Here is a 17,673-nt window from a genome sequence, read left to right as displayed (position 1 = left end):
TTTGCTGAAGGTGTTGCATTGAAGGACCCAACAGAGAAAGGAAAAAGGCACAGAAATTGAGTAATTGCAAAGGTTGGGCGGAAAAAAATCTGGGCATGACAGAAGGAAAGAGAGGAGGGGCTCTGGCAAAGGATCTGCTTTTTGCTACACCTCGTCACAAGGAACAACAGGGGCTGTGAGGTGAAATGGCAAATCTGTAAAGACTCTCCAAGGACCGAGTCCAACAAGTTTTGGGCATCTCCCCTGCCAAGTGTACAGGGGATGGATGCTCTGTGGATCAGAGCTGGCTTTGTGAGATGGCAGAACTCCCTGAATTAGGGCATGAGCTCAGTGGCACAGGGTCAGGAAGGTGTTTTGCCTGTGAGCAGCAATGCAGGGACAAGCAAGGATGTACCAGCCCTTAATCCTTCTCTTGGGTAAAACCTGACAGTTGCTGGGATCTGCTCAGAAGGTCAAAGGTGCTGATCTGGCATCTGTTATCTGTGATTTGTTCTTCACTGGGATACTCCTGGCTCCACAGCACAATGCTGTGGATGGCTGGGACAGCTTCCAGGGAAAGGAGGACAGATTTTGACACCTGTAGCTGGATGTCACTGCTTTTGTTTTGACAAAAGACAATGTCCTGTTACAGCTTCCCTTTGGTCTGAGATGGGCAGAGCCCATCACACCCCCTGAGATGGGTCCTTTTTCCAGTGCAGCAGTGCCCTAAAAGCCCATGAGGCCCTGGCCCAGGGTGCCCAGAGAAGCTGTGGCTGCCCCATCCCTGGAAGTGTCCAAGGCCAGGTTGGACAAGGCTTGGAGCAACGTGGGATAGTGGAAGGTGTCCCTGCCCATGGCAGGGGGGTGGAACAAGATGATCTTTAAGGTCCCTTCCAACCCAAACCATTTTCTGATTCTATCAAAAGAATCTTGTGGTCCCTCCACCCAACCAAGCCATCCTACCACTTAAAAATACGAACCTAACTCGTAACAAAGCAACTCCTGTCCAGAGTAATTTCTGCTTCCAAACCCCCTCAGCTTCTGAGTAGAAAGGATGGTGCTCTGTTCCTGCAAAGCAGCAGTTACAGAGCCCAAGGGCCATCCTTCTGGCAGTGTTTTCCTTGCTTGGGAAGGCTGCCTTCCCTCAAAGGAAGGAGCAGAACGCTTCTGGGAGCCTCCGTCCCTGAATAGTCTGCACCATCTGCTGGCATAAGAGAAGGACTGACTCACTAACCATGAATTTCAGGGATGCAGGTGACTTTGGGGAATAAAAAGTCCTGGCTCCAACCTCCAATTATGCATTTCTTCCAGTCTAAAAGGGGAAGAATGGCCGAAGATAATGCCTACCCCTCTAACCAATGCAGTGACACAAACCCTTCAGCAAGAGGCTGTAATTACAGGGCCGTGCAATTTTAACAAGTAAACCCACAAGAATTCAGCCTTTCTTACTAGAGGGCACAGCTCTAGCCCACAGGGGACATTTTAGCTTATTTATTTATACAGATTCATTGCTAGCATTCAGAAATGCCATTCCATGCCTTAGGTAAGTCTTCTTTGGCTACTGTAACCTCCCCAAATGCCACCCTGTTGCACTGCAACCTCTGCAAAATTCGAAGCTCAACTCTTCACGCCTCTGCCCTCCAGCTCCTGCTTTTATAAAGTTTTTTCCCTTGTTCTCAGTTTCCTGAACAGCTTGGTTCTTATTTCCTATTTTCTGTCTTGCTGCCATCACTCCTCCCCCAAGCTATTCTTGTCAAACTATTAATTTCATCTTATTTGACAGTACAGCAGCCCTCCATGACTGCTTCGCTCAACAAATTATCAGTTACACCAACCATAAGACTCTTTTTCACTCCACTGACTTTCCAGAAGAGGCAGTTTGTAAAATGCAAAGTAATATTAATGTTTCTGCTCAGGAATTTCCACTTTGCATTGCTAAAGCTTTCATTTTGACGGAGCTGTATTCTGAAAAGACATGACTAGCACAGGGTGTCTGCTCTATCCATCTGCACCACTGGCTCAGAATATCAAATAACTCCCAGTAGCTTTAATATTAGATGTATTTTTTTCCTTACCTAGAGCAAATTCATATCACCACACTTCCACAGCAGAGCTGAACCCTGTCAGAGAGCATATTGAACCCAAATCAGAACAACAGGAAAATGTTTGTACTGATTTAACAAAACTGATTTTGTTAGATGAGTTTAATGCACCATTTCAGGGATACCCCTCACCTACAGGAATAAAGCTGGCTTTGGTCTATAATAACATTCTATGAAACTACCACTCTGATTTAAATGGGTTTAAAACCAAACCTGTATTTAAACAGATGGGTTTCCATTTGAAGATAGAGACGAGACATAAAAACTCCTCTAGTGGTCCTTCCATAAAGGGCATTTTAACACCACAAACAAGGTATGGAAAAGAGATGAAAACCACCAGAAAACATCTCCACAGCCAACACCCCCATTCCTGAGCTGAGAATGGAAGAATAACAAGTACAATCTTTTCTCTGCACATGATTTCGCACAGAGCAAGCTGAGAAGCAGCTGAAAGCTGCTGTTGTTAGGAGGGCTCGCCTTTGAAGCACTGACTAATCACAGGGCACACCTGATCTGCTTTCCTGGCTTGCAAAACCAGCAGCTAATGCAGCTCTGAGCTCATCCTTTCCCCTTTGCTGAGGGACTGGACCAGCTCAGTGCTCACACAGGAGGAGCTCCTCGTTACCTGCTGGCAGAGAGCCCAAAGAGATGTCCCAGACTGGGGGCTCTGACATCACTGCCTTTCCAGCACTTCCAAACAGAAAAACAGCTGGGTCAGGTTATCTGCATGCCCAGTTAGCCCAGTATCCTGGCTCTTCCAGTAACCAGTAACAAATGGCTGGAGGGGAAAAAAAAGAATGACATGGGACAAGGAAAACCCACTGTTCTCTGCCTGTATTGCCCAGCTGGCCATTGGTAGCCTTCAGGGGACCTTTCTTCCACTAATTTGGTTTGGTTTGGGTTTTTTACCCTCAAATATATTTATCTTTCATCTTCTGCATTATCTAGTTATAACGAGCTTTACAATTTAATACTTGGTAAAAAATACGCTCCCTTGATTTGAATGTGCACAGGTGGGTGCTCCCCTTGAGCCTTCTATGGAAAGTAATAATGGAACTTCTCTGTCCCTTTCCTTTCTCTATATAATTGATCATTCTGAAAGCTTCTACAAATTTCTCTTAATTCATCTTCTTTTTTAACAAGTCCTTGGCTTTTTAGCCTCTTTTCAGCCAAAACTTTAAGACAGTTAATGATTTCTTGTTAACTAGTAACCATCACTGGATACAAGCAGTTCCCAGCATCTCAACTGCCTCAAACAACAGAAGCCTGTTTCCACTTTGTAAGTCTCTCCATTAAATCTTGGACATAAATCCATAAATCCATTAAACACTGCTGCATTAACCATACCTCTGAGACAGAAGGAATTCCCTGATGTGACATATGGCAGAACTGCTGGGATAAAAGACTTGCTCCAACCCAGCAGGGAGTGTTTGCATTTGCAACCTGTGCTTTACCCACCAGGCTGCCCTTAGCGCAGGGATTTGTTTTGGGGGGAAAAAAAAGGGTTGAAAAATTAGTGCAATTCAGGGCGAGGGTGGCAGCAGCAGAAAATGGGAGGAGAGCACTTTAAGAGAGCCCTGGGAAGCTGTAACTTGAAGCCTGCTGAAGGCTGGGCTGGAGGAAGCAGCAAAAAGCAGATGTGGCTGCACCAAACCCGCACTGTCCTCGACTCGCACCCGCTGGGAGCCCCTGACAGCAGCGGCCGAGAGGAGCCCCAGGTAAGGGACAGCTCAGAGACAGCTCACCTGTGCCACTGCCAGCGGCCAGGGGAGCACAGGGCAGAGGCTGAGGCTGGGCAGCTCTCAGAGGACCTGGGAAATGGGAAGAATGGTCCTTCTGCAGGTAGGATTCCCACCAAGAGACCTCCCCAAGGATCGGGAGCCACCAGTGCCAGCTTTGCCCTCCGAGGCTGAGCTGTGCTTGGGAACTGGGGTGGGGTTTCCTGCCTTTCAAGCATCTGCCTTGCAGCTGGGAGCACGCTTTTTGTCTGTGATGGTAACAAGGTTGGTGAGAGTCAGATCCTCTGGAGCTGGTGGTTGCAGGATGCTCCAGGAGCTGGTGCTGTGGAACAAGCAGAGCGAGCAGTTTGAACTCATGGGTCTTGTTTCACAGCACCTCTAAAGTCAGAGGTGTTTATAAATGATGTGAGAGACTTGTACCATTGCAGGTGGAAAGTAAAATATTTCCTTTGCACCTGCAGGCCTTCCCAAATCGACAACTCCCAGACACAAAGTTCCTTCTCAGCTCATTTCTCAAGGTTTTCTTCCTGTACCTTTTGACTGTAACATCACACGCTGCTGCTGCTCCTTCTCTTCTCCTGCAAGGCAGCCACAGATTTTAATATCATGCCTGAAACCATCCCACCTCTGATCCAACCAAATTCTTTTCTCTGCGTTTCTGGCCGTGTGCTAAGAGAAATACAAATAGAATCCAGATGTTCAGGCCAATTCAAACGCAAAAGGCTTTGTCTTTTTAGAATGGAAATTGCTTTTTGGCAAAGTCTGAGAAATATGAAGCTGGTGACAGTACTGGCAAAAACAATACAATCTGCAAAACCAATCTCCGCTCCCATGCTCCCAGGAGCTCAGTGTAGCTGGAAGCAGAGGTTGTGTTGAGATTATTTTCTTTTTCTGCAGAGAAAAGGTTATGCTCCATGGAAAACCTTCATCTCTAAGCTAGACTGGGCCAAACCTCTTCCTCTCAGCATGCAAGAGTGCAGCTTGGTACAGGCATCCTTACAGAGCCCTCGTTAAGGCCTGTTTAACTTAGACTCATGCAGGGCTTCTGTCACGTCTCTTCCAGCATGGTGCCTGTTCATTGTAAAAGTCTGGAATGATAGGAGCAATCCCAACATCATATCCACTGCTACACCACCAGATAGTAAATCCTCTTGATCCCCATCTTCTGCACCAGAAACCTCACCTACTCTGCAGCTGGGACAGCAGCAGGATGCAAGTGCACAGGGGAAAGCGGGTACCACTTCTGTGTTACACTGGCTGAACACAGATGAAAGCCTTAAACCTCTACTGTGACGCCTTTTTCTCCAAAGGAGAGCTGTCTCCAGAAGAAAAGGCAGGAAAGGGAATCAGCAAACTGCCTTTCACTCTGCCTGAACAGGGTCTGGAACTGGGGTTGTTGTCGCCACGTGTATTTCTAGCAGCAGGCGTGTTTCCTTTGAGCTGAAGTTAATCTGAAACACATGTTCTTCCTCTGATTTCTCCAGTTGTCTGGATGACGGGGGTTAGTTAAATACAACCCTCTTCCTTTAATTTCTGGGAATCTATCTAAACATTGCTTCAGACCAGCCTCAGTGGCGTCTGTTCTCCGGGGCGGGACACTGCAGTAGCTCTGGTTTACCCACAGCAAAGCCCTGGGTTACTCACTGCCCTCTGGACCAGACAGATCTGTCTGGAAGGGCCACTCATCCCAGTCCTGGAGTGATGAAAAGTGGATTCCACAGAAGGAACGGCTTTGGGGAGTTTGGTGCTTTTCTCCCCCTACATTAAAAATGTTGAATAAGCCAAGCTCTGCCTTTCACTTCTCTAGGTCTGGCCCTGCACTAGGTATTTACTCCCAGCCCCTTTTCTTATTGTCTTTTAAGAAAGTCCTTCTATTTTACTTCATCAAATTGCAAATAAGAAGCAAAGGATGGACACAGGTAGACACAAGGAACAGCAAACTACTGCCTGAGGCAGGCAACTTGTATAACACAGCAGTAACCAGTCAGTGTTGCTTTCTGCCCCGTTCAACAGTATGGATTTGGTACCTTTTTTTATAAATGAAGTCTTGAATTTTTTCAAAGCCTAAGACTCAGAAGTAATGATTTGTGCTTTTCTGGACCTTGGCACTCGGTAACTGCCAGCATCAGTGTGGTTTGGGCCACACACATCTGCTTTTGTGCTCAGGCACGCCCACACCGTGTGCTTGCCCAATTTTAAAGTCACTGAGGCCAGTTTGGCTGAATTCTTCCAACTAGAGAAGGCTGAGATCAGGTGTGTGTTTCACAACTGGCAGGACAAGCAGCAGCATCTGTCACTGCAGCTCCTGTCACAACCAGGTAAGTGAATAGCTGTGGTAGAGATGTATTTACCTGGTTGCTCAAACTCTCCCTGTCACATTCTTACTTTGTAGGTCCAGGCATGCAGATTCCAGTGGTTCTCCTTTTCCTGGGCCTCTTAACTGTCCCAAGCAGAACCCAGAACTCAGCTACTGAGCAGGTGAGTAGGAGACAAGATGCAGAGAGCAAGGGGGAGAGGTGTGGAGCAGGTAATTTAATTTTAGAGATCCTTACTGAAGGATTAAGCACTACCCTCCTAAATTACTAGGATTTTATTTAGCAACATAATGAGACTAACTCCTGCATTACCTGGATAAAACCACAGTAGTTACATCAGAGGATGACCATGAGGCAGAATTTCAAACCCAGTGCTGTCTTTGGCCTTAAAGTAACTGTTCCTACACTCTCTACAAGATGAAGCCAATATTTCTGTAAGTCATAGAAGAAATCTGCAGTGTTTATCACACCTGCAAGTCTAACCAAAACACTCCCTGTACCTGCCAGAACTCTGCCACAGCTGATGGAGCCAATGCTGGCGAGGAAGAGGAAGATCCATTCTACAAGAGCCCTGTGAACAAGCTGGCAGCTGCAGTCTCCAACTTTGGCTACGACCTGTACCGCCAGCAGTCCAGCCGGACAGCCACCGCCAACGTGCTGCTGTCTCCCTTCAGCCTGGCTACTGCACTTTCTAGTCTCTCACTTGGTGAGTTCTTTGCCCCATTTCCACACTCACCCTTTGGCTTGACAGCCCTTCCCTCATGTTTTCCTGGTCGTTGGCAGGGGCTGGAGAACGAACTGAAAATGTGATTTCTCGCGCCCTCTTCTACGATCTCCTCAACAAAGCTGAGGTCCACGACACCTACAAGGACCTCCTGAGCAGTGTGGCTGGGCCAGAGAAGAGCATGAAAAGTGCCTCCCGGATCATCTTGGAGAAAAGTAAAAGTCCTTCTTCCCCTCCATGAAATTTTACCTAAATAACCGTCAGCAGTAGTTATTTTGGTGTGTATTTATATAAAACCACACTGAGTAACACAGCACCAACAGCTCTGGCTCTGACATCCAAGCCAGGATGCAGACAGGGCACGGAATGCTCTTGCTGCTCCAGAAAAAAGCCTGGAAAGTTTGTGTGCACTTAAATAAAAGCCCAGACATGCACACAAAGACATTGGTGACAGAACAGTTAACTCACAGAAGACCTAAAAGAAACTTGCTGAGAATTTTGCCTTCACTCCAGGCTGTCTGGCAGGTGTTGCTGGCTTCCAGGAACCACAGATCACATTTTCTATTTGTGATAACACTCAGCCATATTCCTTTGTTTAATTCCTTGCAGAGCTATTTGAAATGTCTGCTTCTGGCATGCAATAAACATCTGCTGAGAATGCTAAGAGCTATCTCTTGGAACCTGCTGGTTCCAAGAATCCAATAGGTTGAGTAAACTGTACTCATAAAGCAGGCTGGGGAAAGAAGAAAGGCTGATGTAGGAATGGCTGTGTCCAAGCCTTGAGTTCTTATCTCCCTTTTTCAGTTTTCAGAAGAGAGTTATCCCATGCTCCAGCATGGGTGGCTGTAGGATTTGGATCAGTTTCCTTAATGTGCTTTCAGATATTCCTCTTCAAAGCACATTTCTGTAGACAAACAGCCACAGATATTTTATGAGAGGCCTGCTGCTGGGCTTTGGATTGCAACGTGCTGCCTTGAGATTGTTTTGATAAGGGAGCTAAGCTGCAGGATCCATGTTTTTATTCCCCAGGACTCAGGGCAAGGCCTGGGTTTCACAGCCAGCTCGAGAAGTCCTACAAGATGCGACCGAGGGCACTGAGTGGTAACACCCAGTTAGACCTCCAAGAAATCAACAGCTGGGTCCGACAGCAGACTAAGGGAAGGATTATGAGGTTCATGAAGGACATGCCCACAGATGTCAGCATTCTCCTTGCTGGGGCTGCTTTCTTCAAGGGTAAGAATGTTGTGTGCTTGGATACAGAAAAAGTCCATTAAGCATGTGTTAGAGGAGATGTGAAGGAATGCTCTCACTTCCAATAAAGCAAACAGACTGTCAAAGAGACAGAGAGTGTAAGAAGAAAGTGTTTGAGAATGTTTAGTAAAGAAGTAAAAAAAAAAGCACACTACCTGAACAAAAATAGTCCTGAGGGACGAATTATTACTCTTGGGAAGCTGAATCTTGACCTGTTTGCAGTAAGAACCAGAAAAGAAACTTTAAACTCAAAAAACTCCATTCAGAGACAGGATATTACCATTTAGGGAAGGCACAGCTTAGAGTGTTCTGAGCCTTTTTACCACTGCAGAAGGAACAGTTTGATACTAGAGAGCTGTTCTTAAACATGCTGTAAGCCAGTGTCCTGGAGAATTATTGCTTGGAGACAAGGAGCAAAATAAAGGGTGGGGAGAGAAGCACTTTATATGCATCGACACAACTGTTACCCTTCAAAATAGTTTTGTAATCGCATAAGTAGACATCAACTTCCCAATAGCAACTCCACCCATACACTGGCTTGCTTATTTATTTGCCATTTAGCCAATTCTCAGATGAAAAGGAGGGGCCAAGGATGGCAGTAAATCAGTAGCTCCAATCAGTCTATTTCTATCCCTGTTATGCCTCAACTCTTAAAGCACAAGTGCTGTATATTAAAGCACAAGATTATTCAGCCACGGGCAGGAGCCTGGTTTCATATGCTATTATTCCAGAAAATCCTCCATTTTCTCTCTTGAAAAACAGGGACATGGAAAACCAAGTTTGACACCAAGAAGACTGCCCTGAAGGACTTCCACCTGGATGAGGACAGAACTGTGAAGGTGTCCATGATGTCAGACCCCAAAGCCATCCTGAGATATGGTTTTGACTCAGAACTCAACTGCAAGGTCAGAGAGCAAATATTGCCCAAGATCTCCTAAACCTACTGAGGAGCATGTTCAGCTACACCTACCTGTTAACCCAATCCAGCCTTGCTCCTCCCATCAGCTACTTTTGCAATCCCTATTTTGAAAGGCAGTGTGTTGATTCTTAGGATATCCTGCTCCTACACTGGCTATGTCACAAGCAACCCAAAATTTAAATTATGCCCAGGTCCTACCAGCCTGTATTGCTTGACTTAAAGTTGGGCAAGAAGGGCAGGGCACACCTCTCAAAACTCTTCCATCTCTACCTCTTTCAACCAAGCTTTCCCTGGAGCACGAGCTCAAAGGTGTTTCAGTGAGAATTCCCCAAAGCAAAGCTGCAGGATTTAACAGGTGAGAGAGCACTTCCATAGCAGGAAGAGTGCAGGAAGGATGGATGAAAGCCTAGGGAAAAAGCCAGAAGTGTCAGGAAGCATCATGTCAGATAAAAGCAAACAGGGAAAAAGATCAAATGTTAACTGAAAAGGTTGATATTCCAGCCTGAGAGTCAGGCCTCGGCCTGGTACAGGATGGGTAAAACTGTTTCTTATTGATGTCACTCTCTCTAATCTCCCTCTTATTTCTGGCCTTGCAGATTGCCCAGCTGCCCCTGACAGAGGGGATCAGTGCCATGTTCTTCCTGCCCACAAAGGTGACCCAGAACATGACTCTGATTGAGGAAAGTCTCACCTCAGAGTTTGTGCACGATGTGGACAAGGAGCTGAAGACGGTCCACGCTGTGCTAAGCCTGCCCAAACTAAAGCTGAACTACGAAGAGGCACTTGGCAGCACACTAAAGGAGACAAGTATGTACATCACACCCCCTTTGCAGGCTGCCAGGGCTCAAAGCAGTGGTCAAGTTGCTTCCTGCTCTCAGAATAGGAAGCTGGTGGGTTGTTAGTTATGGTTGTGGAGATTTCACCAGCAACCAAATCACCTTCATCCAGGACTTCTCAGCTTTTTATCACATCTCTCCACCAAGCTCATACAATGCTGCTGAGATTGAGGGTGAAGCTCAGTACAAGCAGATGGAAGCTGCTTTTCCCTGTTCCCCCAGGCTCCCTGCCCTCCTGGATCACAGCATTAGCAGTGCTGCTCCCCCTTCTGCAACCCATGCCTTCAGCTAACGCAACTTTCTCTCTTTTCTCCAGGGCTCCAATCACTTTTCACATCACCTGACTTCTCCAAGATTTCTGCCAAACCTCTGAGATTATCTCATGTGCAACACAAGGCAATGCTGGAGCTTAGTGAGGATGGGGAAAGATCCACACCAAACCTCGAGGCCAATGCTGCTCGTCTGACCTTCCCCATAGAATACCACGTGGACAAACCTTTCCTTCTTGTACTGAGGGATGATACCACTGGAACCCTCCTCTTCATTGGCAAGATCCTGGATCCCAGGGGTGTTTAGATCCCTGCACAATAATCTGCAATGGTAGGGCCCAAATGGAAAGGGTGATATTGGGAGGGATATTGGCTCCCTGCTCTGCTGCACAAAGACACAACTTGCAAATCTTACGCCTTCATGCTGCAATAAAAGAGCTTTTGCTATTAATCTCAGCGAGCCCAAGTATTCTCCCTTGAAAGGTTGTCTGCCTACATCCTGTGCCTTCACTCCCAATTTCCCCAGAGGAGGAATGCAGTTCTGTGTGCTGAAAGCAAGCATTATCTGGTGTATGCTGCATTGTCCCCCATCCTGTTTTCCAGCCTTACACCAGTTGTTGAAACTGAATCCCTCATCACTGACAGACCTGTGCTGGAGCCCTCCAAGTTCTGCAGTGGCCTCTTTTATAGATTGTAAGTTTGCACTTCCCAGGCTGTTGCCTCACCCCTTTCAACCATTTCCATTTGACACTGGCAAGCAGGAAAGTGCCTCACAGTATCAAAAATAGAAGGCAGCGTGCTCTGGATGACTGTACGTTCATAATGCTCAGGGTACCACACAGGGGAGAGTCACATCTCACACAAAAGTAACTCAAACATTTGCTTCCAACCCACACACAGAACTTACACAACAGCCTCTGTTCCCACCATACCACACACAGACCTCTCACGTTAGAATTGGTCATTTTATTTACAACAGGCTCACTAAAGAGCATTTCAAAACTTCATTCAAGTTGCTGTTACACATGATTTTCCAGCTTGTACTACATGACTACCTTACCACATGACACTTAGCTTTGATGAAAGATCACATTGCAGCTTCCTTTGACAGGGAAATTAAGTCCTCTGAAGGATGTTTCTGGGAAGCTCTGACAGACAGGCCTTCATCTCTTGTAGCTCCTGGATCTGAGCACTCTGAGGACCGAAGTGCACTGACAAAATCCCCTCTGCTCTTTGAATCGTGCTCAGAGCTTCAGAAACTGCAAATCTGAAATAGGAAGATAATAAGAACAGAGCATGCAAAATACTTAATTCAGCTTCTTGACTTACACAACCTTTAAGCCCTCCCTAACAAAAACCTAAACCTGGTCATGGCTACAGATTCCACCCTCCCCTGCCTTCCAGCAGCAGGAAAATTGTGTCTGCTTCAGCTGCAAAGGGAGGATGAAGGGGAGGGAAAGGTGAGGAGATACACAAAACCTGAAAACATTATCTTTGAGTATATCACTACTTCATCACTGCAGCTCCTGCTAAAATTAATTTGGTTAAAGGGAGTTGTTGTGAGGAGATTTTCAGAAGCAGTCAGGGGATATCCTTGCCAATAAAGCAAGAGGATTTCATTCCCTCCTTTGAGAAGATGTCAGCAACGTTATACAACTGAGGTATAAACACCAAGGGTGATGAGTTGACAGAATAAAACAATTGGACAGGGAATAAATTGAGCCAGGGAGAAGAAAAAGACAGGCACAAAGCAGAGAAAGAGATTCCAAAGAAAGTACCTGTGCCAGGCATCCTGTGTCCTGTGAAACACCCTCAAGGTGCCAAGGGCCACCTGCCTTGATATTGTGTCAGACACACAGGAGTGGTGCAGGGCAGGGACAGAGGATGAAACCAAACTCACCCATTGAAGAGGACTTGTGCCAGCTTGAAAAGTTCATGGCCTGTTTCTACACTTGATGGCCCATGGTGCATTTCCACAATCTCAATACTCTTCTTCAGGTGTCTGGCTGCTTCCTGCCACTTCCCTGATGGAAAACAAAACAAAACAATGAGAAATGAACAAATACTTCCTAGAGCTACTGCCACCCAAAGCATCTGACAGAATTATTCCAAATGTGATGCACTCTGTCCACAGAACCAGGACAGGGAATCTAAAAGAGCATGAGAGCACAGTATCGTTCACTGGCTGCTGGGAACACAGGTTTGGTCTTTCTGAGAGCCCTGCTGACAAAACTAGGGAAAAAAATGAAAGGGCCAGTCCAAGAAAACACTAATCATGTTAAATTCAAAGTTCAGGAAACGTGGGATAGTGAGAGGACAATGCCATACCAAGAGTAGCATAGACCTGTGCCAGATGATCCTCCATCTCTCCCATCAGCAAATGCTCTGGAGACAAGAAGTTTCCAGCATCCATCTGACACTTCAGGAGCATTTTGATAGCCTGATCTATATTAAAAAAAAAGGTTATAAAATTCACCCTGTCTCCAGTTTTCCATGGTCCATGAAATAAAATCAATCCAACCTCATCTTTGCGTGTTACACAGCTGACTGGGATTTGGTTAGGATTCAATGCTGACTTCATCTGCACCTCTCCTTATTCTACCCCAGGGCTGAGGTTGACCCAACTCCCTCCAGGAAAACAAGACCTGGAAATGTCCAACTCTAACGTTTCCCTGATTTCTTTTTATTTAATTACTTTACTATGGAACAATATGTGACTTAGATTAACACCCTGATCAGGGGGTATAAAACAATCTAAAGCTGAAGTCCCCAGGGACACCAGGCCACATGTCACAGAACCCCAACGGCGTGAGCAACAGTGCCATCTCCTGTCCCGACCTGGGCTCCTCAGCTCCTGACCTCAGGGCACAAAGCTGAGCCTTACCAGCCTTCCCGACTCTCAGCAGGTCTAAAGCTTTCTTGATTTGTTGCTGAAGGTCCTGCAAACGGCAAGACAGGTTCTCTCTGCTGGCTGAAGTTGCACAAGCTTCGTTTGAACAACAAAGTGTGTCCTCTTCTCCCTGAGGAAATCACCCCTGTGATCATTCCTACTCATCTTCAGCTCAAAGCTTACTCTCCATCTGCATTAGCTGTGTTATAGAGATGCTGAATTGTTTCTCAGCTGTATTCATTAAACAAAGTGATTTTTTGTTAATTTTTTGTAAACTTTTTAAAAATCAGCTTATTTGATTTTAGAAGAACCAGTGAGATACTGTCTTGATTCAACAAGGGCTTTTGGCTTTTGAGCAGGGATCAAACTGAGATCTTCAACTCTTGGCTCTCCCAGACCTAAACCTTACACACCCCAGTAAGTTGCACAATCATAACTATGGAGAATTTACCTGCATTTGAGCCTGGCACTTGGGACAGCAGAATGAATTTCTGATGGGCACCAAGCTCTTGACACCAGACTCCAGCTCCTCAAGGCATGCCTGGCAGCGACACTCAAAGAAATACTGACTGAGAAGCTGTTGTCTCTCAGCAACCCTCATCCTACATCGGTGAGGCCCTGCAAAGCATGGCAAGGGTAAAGATCTCTCAGCAGGTACAGCTCTAAATATCAGAATAAATGGATTTTTGTTACAATTGAGACTAGGTATATTTTGGAGAGGATGTAACTGAAGACTGAAAATCTAACAGTGGGCTCAAGAGATGAAATGCTGCGTTGATCAAGGCTGCTAAACGAAGACTCTGGCAATATTAGATGAGAATTGTATGAGAATTATGATATAAATAGCTATCAGCATGATGAGGAGAGGTCAATGATGTCTGTGCCTTGAGACAAACACAGAGTTAATGCTTACCATAGCAATGCAAAACCTCTTGGCCTCTTGGGATTGGCTGTGATGCCCTGACAGTGGCAGCTGTCCCACTGAATGACACGCTGGTGTTGGGGCAGCACGAGTGGTTCAGGAGGCTGAGGACAGGGAAGAAGGCTGTTGCCAGCCTCACAGGCTTTTTATTTACAACAGCCCCATCTCCAGGCCCTGAAGACAGAGGAAAACCAAGCAGGTTGAGATTGAATGCTCACAAACCCACACAATTTCTGCAGTGAGCATCGTGACCGAGCGCAGGCAGCAGCAGAAAGGTTCCTGGTATATTGCTACAATAAATAATAGCTAAGCACACTCTGAATGTGCACCAAGGAACAGGCCAGCATGGGACAGGCCATTAAATTTTAAACAAGCCATTTCCATCTGCAGTGGGAGCTTTCTACAGCTGATAATTCCATCTCTTCACTTCACACAAGGAAGATGAGCAAGGACAGGACAGTCCTGGGCTCCTCAGTACAAGAAAGAGGAGCTACTGGAGAGATCCAGTGGAGGCCACAGAGATGATGAAGAGTCTGGAGCGTCTCTCCTATGAGGAGAGACTGAGGGAGATGACCCTGGTTAGTCTGGAGAAAACTGAGAGAGGCTCTCATAAATACATATACAAATGCAGGTGACAGAGAATGTGCTGGACTCTTTTCTGTGGTGCCAGGATGAGGAGTAATGGCCATAAATTAAACCACAAGAAGTTCCACCTCAACGTGAGGAAGAACTTCTTTCCACTGAGGGTGGCAGAGCACTGGAACAGGCTGCCCAGGGAGGTCTGGAGACATTCCAAACCCACCTGGATGTGTCCCTGTGTCACCTGCTCCAGGTGGCCATGCCTGGGCAGGGGATTTGGACTGAATGATCTCCAGGGGTCCCTTCCAACCCCAACCATTCCATGACAACACAGTAGGGCTTAAAAGTTTTTATCTTACCCAGCTCCTGCATTACAGTGATTGCTTGTGCATTACATTGCAGCTGCAACACGTGCCTCAGTATTGCTTCTGCCACAGTCTTCAGCTCTGGGGACAATTCATCTGAGGTTTTTTCACAGGTCTTTGGTTCGGACCACTGCTGACGTGACTCCTGATTCAACACAGCAGCCTCCAGGCCAGCTGCTTGCAGCTGTTTGCATATAGCTACCACACTGAGTGTGCAGAGGAACTTGTGCTCAGCACTGTGCTGCTCAGTGTGGGGCAAAAGGTGGAACAGAGCTTGGTAAGAACTCTGGTACCGACCATTGTTGTCACAACCAGGGATACCTCTGGTACCAGCTCCGGCATCTGGTGCCTCTCTGAGAGGTTTGCATCTTTCCTCAGGGTTCTGAAGGTCCTTGTCCCCACTGTGGGAGCATCCCACCAGCCTGCTAACCTCTGCAAATCCTGCCAGCAGGACAGTCCTCAAGGCCACATGGCAGAAGACCCCCAGTGTGAGGAGCAGCGCTCCCAGGGAACACTCTGTCCTGTGGTACTGCTGCCACGCCACATCTGCACAGTCCTGGCTGCAGTACTTGGCATAACTGCAGCCCTGGCAAGGCACCGAGGCCAGGAGCTGCCTCAGACAGCGGTGGCAGTAAAGATCTGCGTTAGTGGCTCCCGTGTCCCACGCTGCCTCGCCACCCTGCAGAGGAAGGCTCTCCCCAGGGCAGAGCACACTCACAAAGGCCTCCTCTTTTAACAGGCTCTGTCCTGGCACGATGTCCTGGGAGGCCACCAAGTGACGTCCTCTCTCTGCATCAAAACTCAAGCTCAAAGATGAAGATGCACCTGAAATATTGTTGTTCTCTTCCCAGATCTCTGACTTCCCTTGAATGCCACCACGTGCTTCTCGTGCAGGCTCTGGACACCTCTCTTTCTCACATAACTTAACCTTCAGCTGGCTTAACTTTTTTAGCCGTGTCAGGTGTGTAGTCATGACCCTCTCTAGAGCAATTTTACTCTCCAGCACTCTGAGGATATCCTGTGCATCCTGTAACCTCCCCAGGCACAGCAGACACTCAGCTTTCCGCAGCAGGATCTTGGGCAGCAGCCTGTCTGGATAGCCATGGCTTTCAGCCCTGGCAATATCTTCCAAACAAACCTAGGAACAAAGACAAGCTCTTTTAAGTGGGCTTGAAACCCGGCTCGTGCTCTTTCATTCCACCTAAGAAAAGTCTCATGTAAGCATTCTGTGTGTTAATCAGCAAATTCCATGTGCATAACCAAGCTGCTGCCCAAATAAAGCATCCTGACACAGAAGCAACGTAGGAGCCCTTCAGAAAGTTGAGTTATGGATGCTTTAAGCACAGCTTGGGAAGCACAGCTGATCTGCTGTCTCTTGTTCTAACAATCAAATACCTCAGGGGCACCCAGGACCTTGTGGGGTGGGTGCTGCCCACTTACCTCAAAGTGCCCCAGGTGGAGGAGGGCGGCAGAGCGGTTGGCAAAGCACACGGACACCTCGGGGCTCCCAGGGGCCTCGTGTGATGCTGCCTGCAGAGACCAGAGAACTGCTGCTGCCTCGGGGGACCCCTCACAGGACCCTCTCAGCAGGACCTGCAGGATCTCCTCTTTGGGGAACCCCTCATGGGAGCTGCTCCTTGCCCCTCACAGGAGCCCTTCAACCATGAGGGGCTGCAGGATCCCCTCTCGGGGATCCCCTCACAGGATCCCTTTGGCTGAGAGGTTTTGTAGGACCCCCTCATCCCACACCTACCTTAGAGTAGAGCCTCAGGGCAGCCTGGTAGTGGCCCTGTTTGAATTCCCGGTTTCCCTGCTCCCGGTACCAGCTCGCAGCCTCCGGCTCCTTGCCCGTGGGTGCCTGGTGGCACAACCGCACCAGGGCTGCCTCCTCCTCCTCCTCGGTCCTGTGGGATACGGGGTCAGCACCAAAGAATCAGTTTGGAATCATCTGGTCCCAGCTCCCTGCTCAAACAGGATGATCCCAGAGCACGTGGCACAGGATTGTGTCTAGAGGGTTCTGGAATGGCTCCAATGAGGGAGATTCCACACTCTCAATCTGTGCCCGTGCGTGGTCACTGCACAGGGAAGAAGTTTTTCCTCATATTCACAGAGCCACAGGATCAATTAGGTTGGAAAAGACCTCTGAGATCATCGAGTCCAGCCTGTGACCGACCCCCAGTTTGCCAACCAGATCACGGCACTGAAAGCCATGTCCAACCTTTCCTTAAACACCTCCAGGGACCACGACTTCACCACCTCCCTGGGCAGCCCATCCCAGGGTTTAATCACCCTTTCTGCGAAGACATTCTTACTAATGCCCAACCTAAACCTTCCCAAGAGAAGCTTAAGACTATGTCTTCTTGTCCTCCTACCAGCTGCCTGGGAGAAGAGGCCGACCTCCAGCCTCCTGTCAGGTAGAAAGGTGGAATTTTATCCAGGTGGAATTTCCTCGGCATCAGTTTCCGCCCGTTGCCTCGCGCAGAGCCTGGTTCATCCCTTTATTTATACACATTAAGAGAGATGCTCCAGTCCCCCAATCCCCCTCGTTACCCTGCGCCGGACCCGCCCCGCCCACCGCTCACCGGAGCAGGTCGCAACCCAGCCGCACCGCGTCCTGAAGCGAAGCCGCCGCCAGCCGCTCCCGCAGCGCCGGGTCCAGCGCGGCCCAGAGCCGGGAGGTGCGGCCCTGCCACTCCGCCACCGGCAGCGCCATCACCGCCGCCACCGCGCCACCGGCAGCGCCACGACCGCCATGGTGGCGCCCAGCAGCATCCCCGCACGGA

General features: G+C 47.9%; 2 protein-coding genes across 3 annotated transcripts; one reads left to right on the top strand and one right to left on the bottom strand.

The window, feature by feature from the left end:
• The first annotated feature begins 3,693 nt into the window (after positions 1-3,693).
• SERPINF1 (serpin family F member 1) lies at positions 3,694-10,585 on the top strand. The gene is made up of 8 exons (XM_048324752.1): positions 3,694-3,799; positions 6,213-6,298; positions 6,643-6,841; positions 6,919-7,074; positions 7,889-8,092; positions 8,873-9,015; positions 9,626-9,836; positions 10,182-10,585. The coding sequence occupies exons 2-8, from the start codon at positions 6,221-6,223 to the stop codon at positions 10,439-10,441; spliced, it is 1,251 nt and encodes a 416-aa protein (XP_048180709.1). The 5' UTR covers positions 3,694-3,799; positions 6,213-6,220; the 3' UTR covers positions 10,442-10,585.
• Positions 10,586-11,080: 495 nt separating this feature from the next.
• SMYD4 (SET and MYND domain containing 4) lies at positions 11,081-17,659 on the bottom strand. Of its 2 annotated transcripts, XM_048324749.1 has the most exons (10): positions 17,473-17,658; positions 16,644-16,794; positions 16,331-16,420; positions 14,885-16,028; positions 13,938-14,120; positions 13,476-13,642; positions 13,019-13,154; positions 12,463-12,579; positions 12,035-12,158; positions 11,081-11,401 (listed from the first exon to the last, which is right to left on the bottom strand). In XM_048324749.1, exons 1-10 carry the CDS (start codon positions 17,601-17,603, stop codon positions 11,251-11,253), a joined length of 2,394 nt encoding a protein of 797 aa, XP_048180706.1. In that variant the 5' UTR covers positions 17,604-17,658; the 3' UTR covers positions 11,081-11,250. The 2 variants fall into 2 exon arrangements, with proteins under 2 accessions (XP_048180706.1, XP_048180708.1); XM_048324751.1 differs by lacking the exon at positions 16,331-16,420 and having other exon boundaries at positions 17,473-17,659.
• Between the last annotated feature and the right edge of the window lie 14 nt (positions 17,660-17,673).

The sequence above is a fragment of the Corvus hawaiiensis genome, chromosome 20, assembly GCF_020740725.1.
Source record: "Corvus hawaiiensis isolate bCorHaw1 chromosome 20, bCorHaw1.pri.cur, whole genome shotgun sequence".
NCBI lineage: Eukaryota > Metazoa > Chordata > Aves > Passeriformes > Corvidae > Corvus > Corvus hawaiiensis.
Note: the sequence above shows the minus strand (reverse complement) of the source record. Positions and strands in the feature narration are given on the sequence as shown.

What these genes read in the sequence shown, in the direction of transcription:
- SERPINF1 (XM_048324752.1), top strand. Translation starts at nt 6,221, where the DNA reads ATGCAGATTCCAGTGGTTCTCCTTTTCCTGGGCCTCTTAACTGTCCCA. An exon ending in CCGGATCATCTTGGAGAAAA is followed by an intron (nt 7,075 to 7,888) that starts GTAAAAGTCCTT and finishes TTTATTCCCCAG; the next exon opens with GACTCAGGGCAAGGCCTGGG. An exon ending in ACTCAGAACTCAACTGCAAG is followed by an intron (nt 9,016 to 9,625) that starts GTCAGAGAGCAA and finishes CTGGCCTTGCAG; the next exon opens with ATTGCCCAGCTGCCCCTGAC.
- SMYD4 (XM_048324749.1), bottom strand. Translation starts at nt 17,603, where the DNA reads ATGGCGCTGCCGGTGGCGGAGTGGCAGGGCCGCACCTCCCGGCTCTGG. An exon ending in TCCACCTGGGGCACTTTGAG is followed by an intron (nt 16,029 to 16,330) that starts GTAAGTGGGCAG and finishes CTTTGTTCCTAG; the next exon opens with GTTTGTTTGGAAGATATTGC. An exon ending in GCTGAGAGTCGGGAAGGCTG is followed by an intron (nt 12,580 to 13,018) that starts GTAAGGCTCAGC and finishes TTTTTAATATAG; the next exon opens with ATCAGGCTATCAAAATGCTC.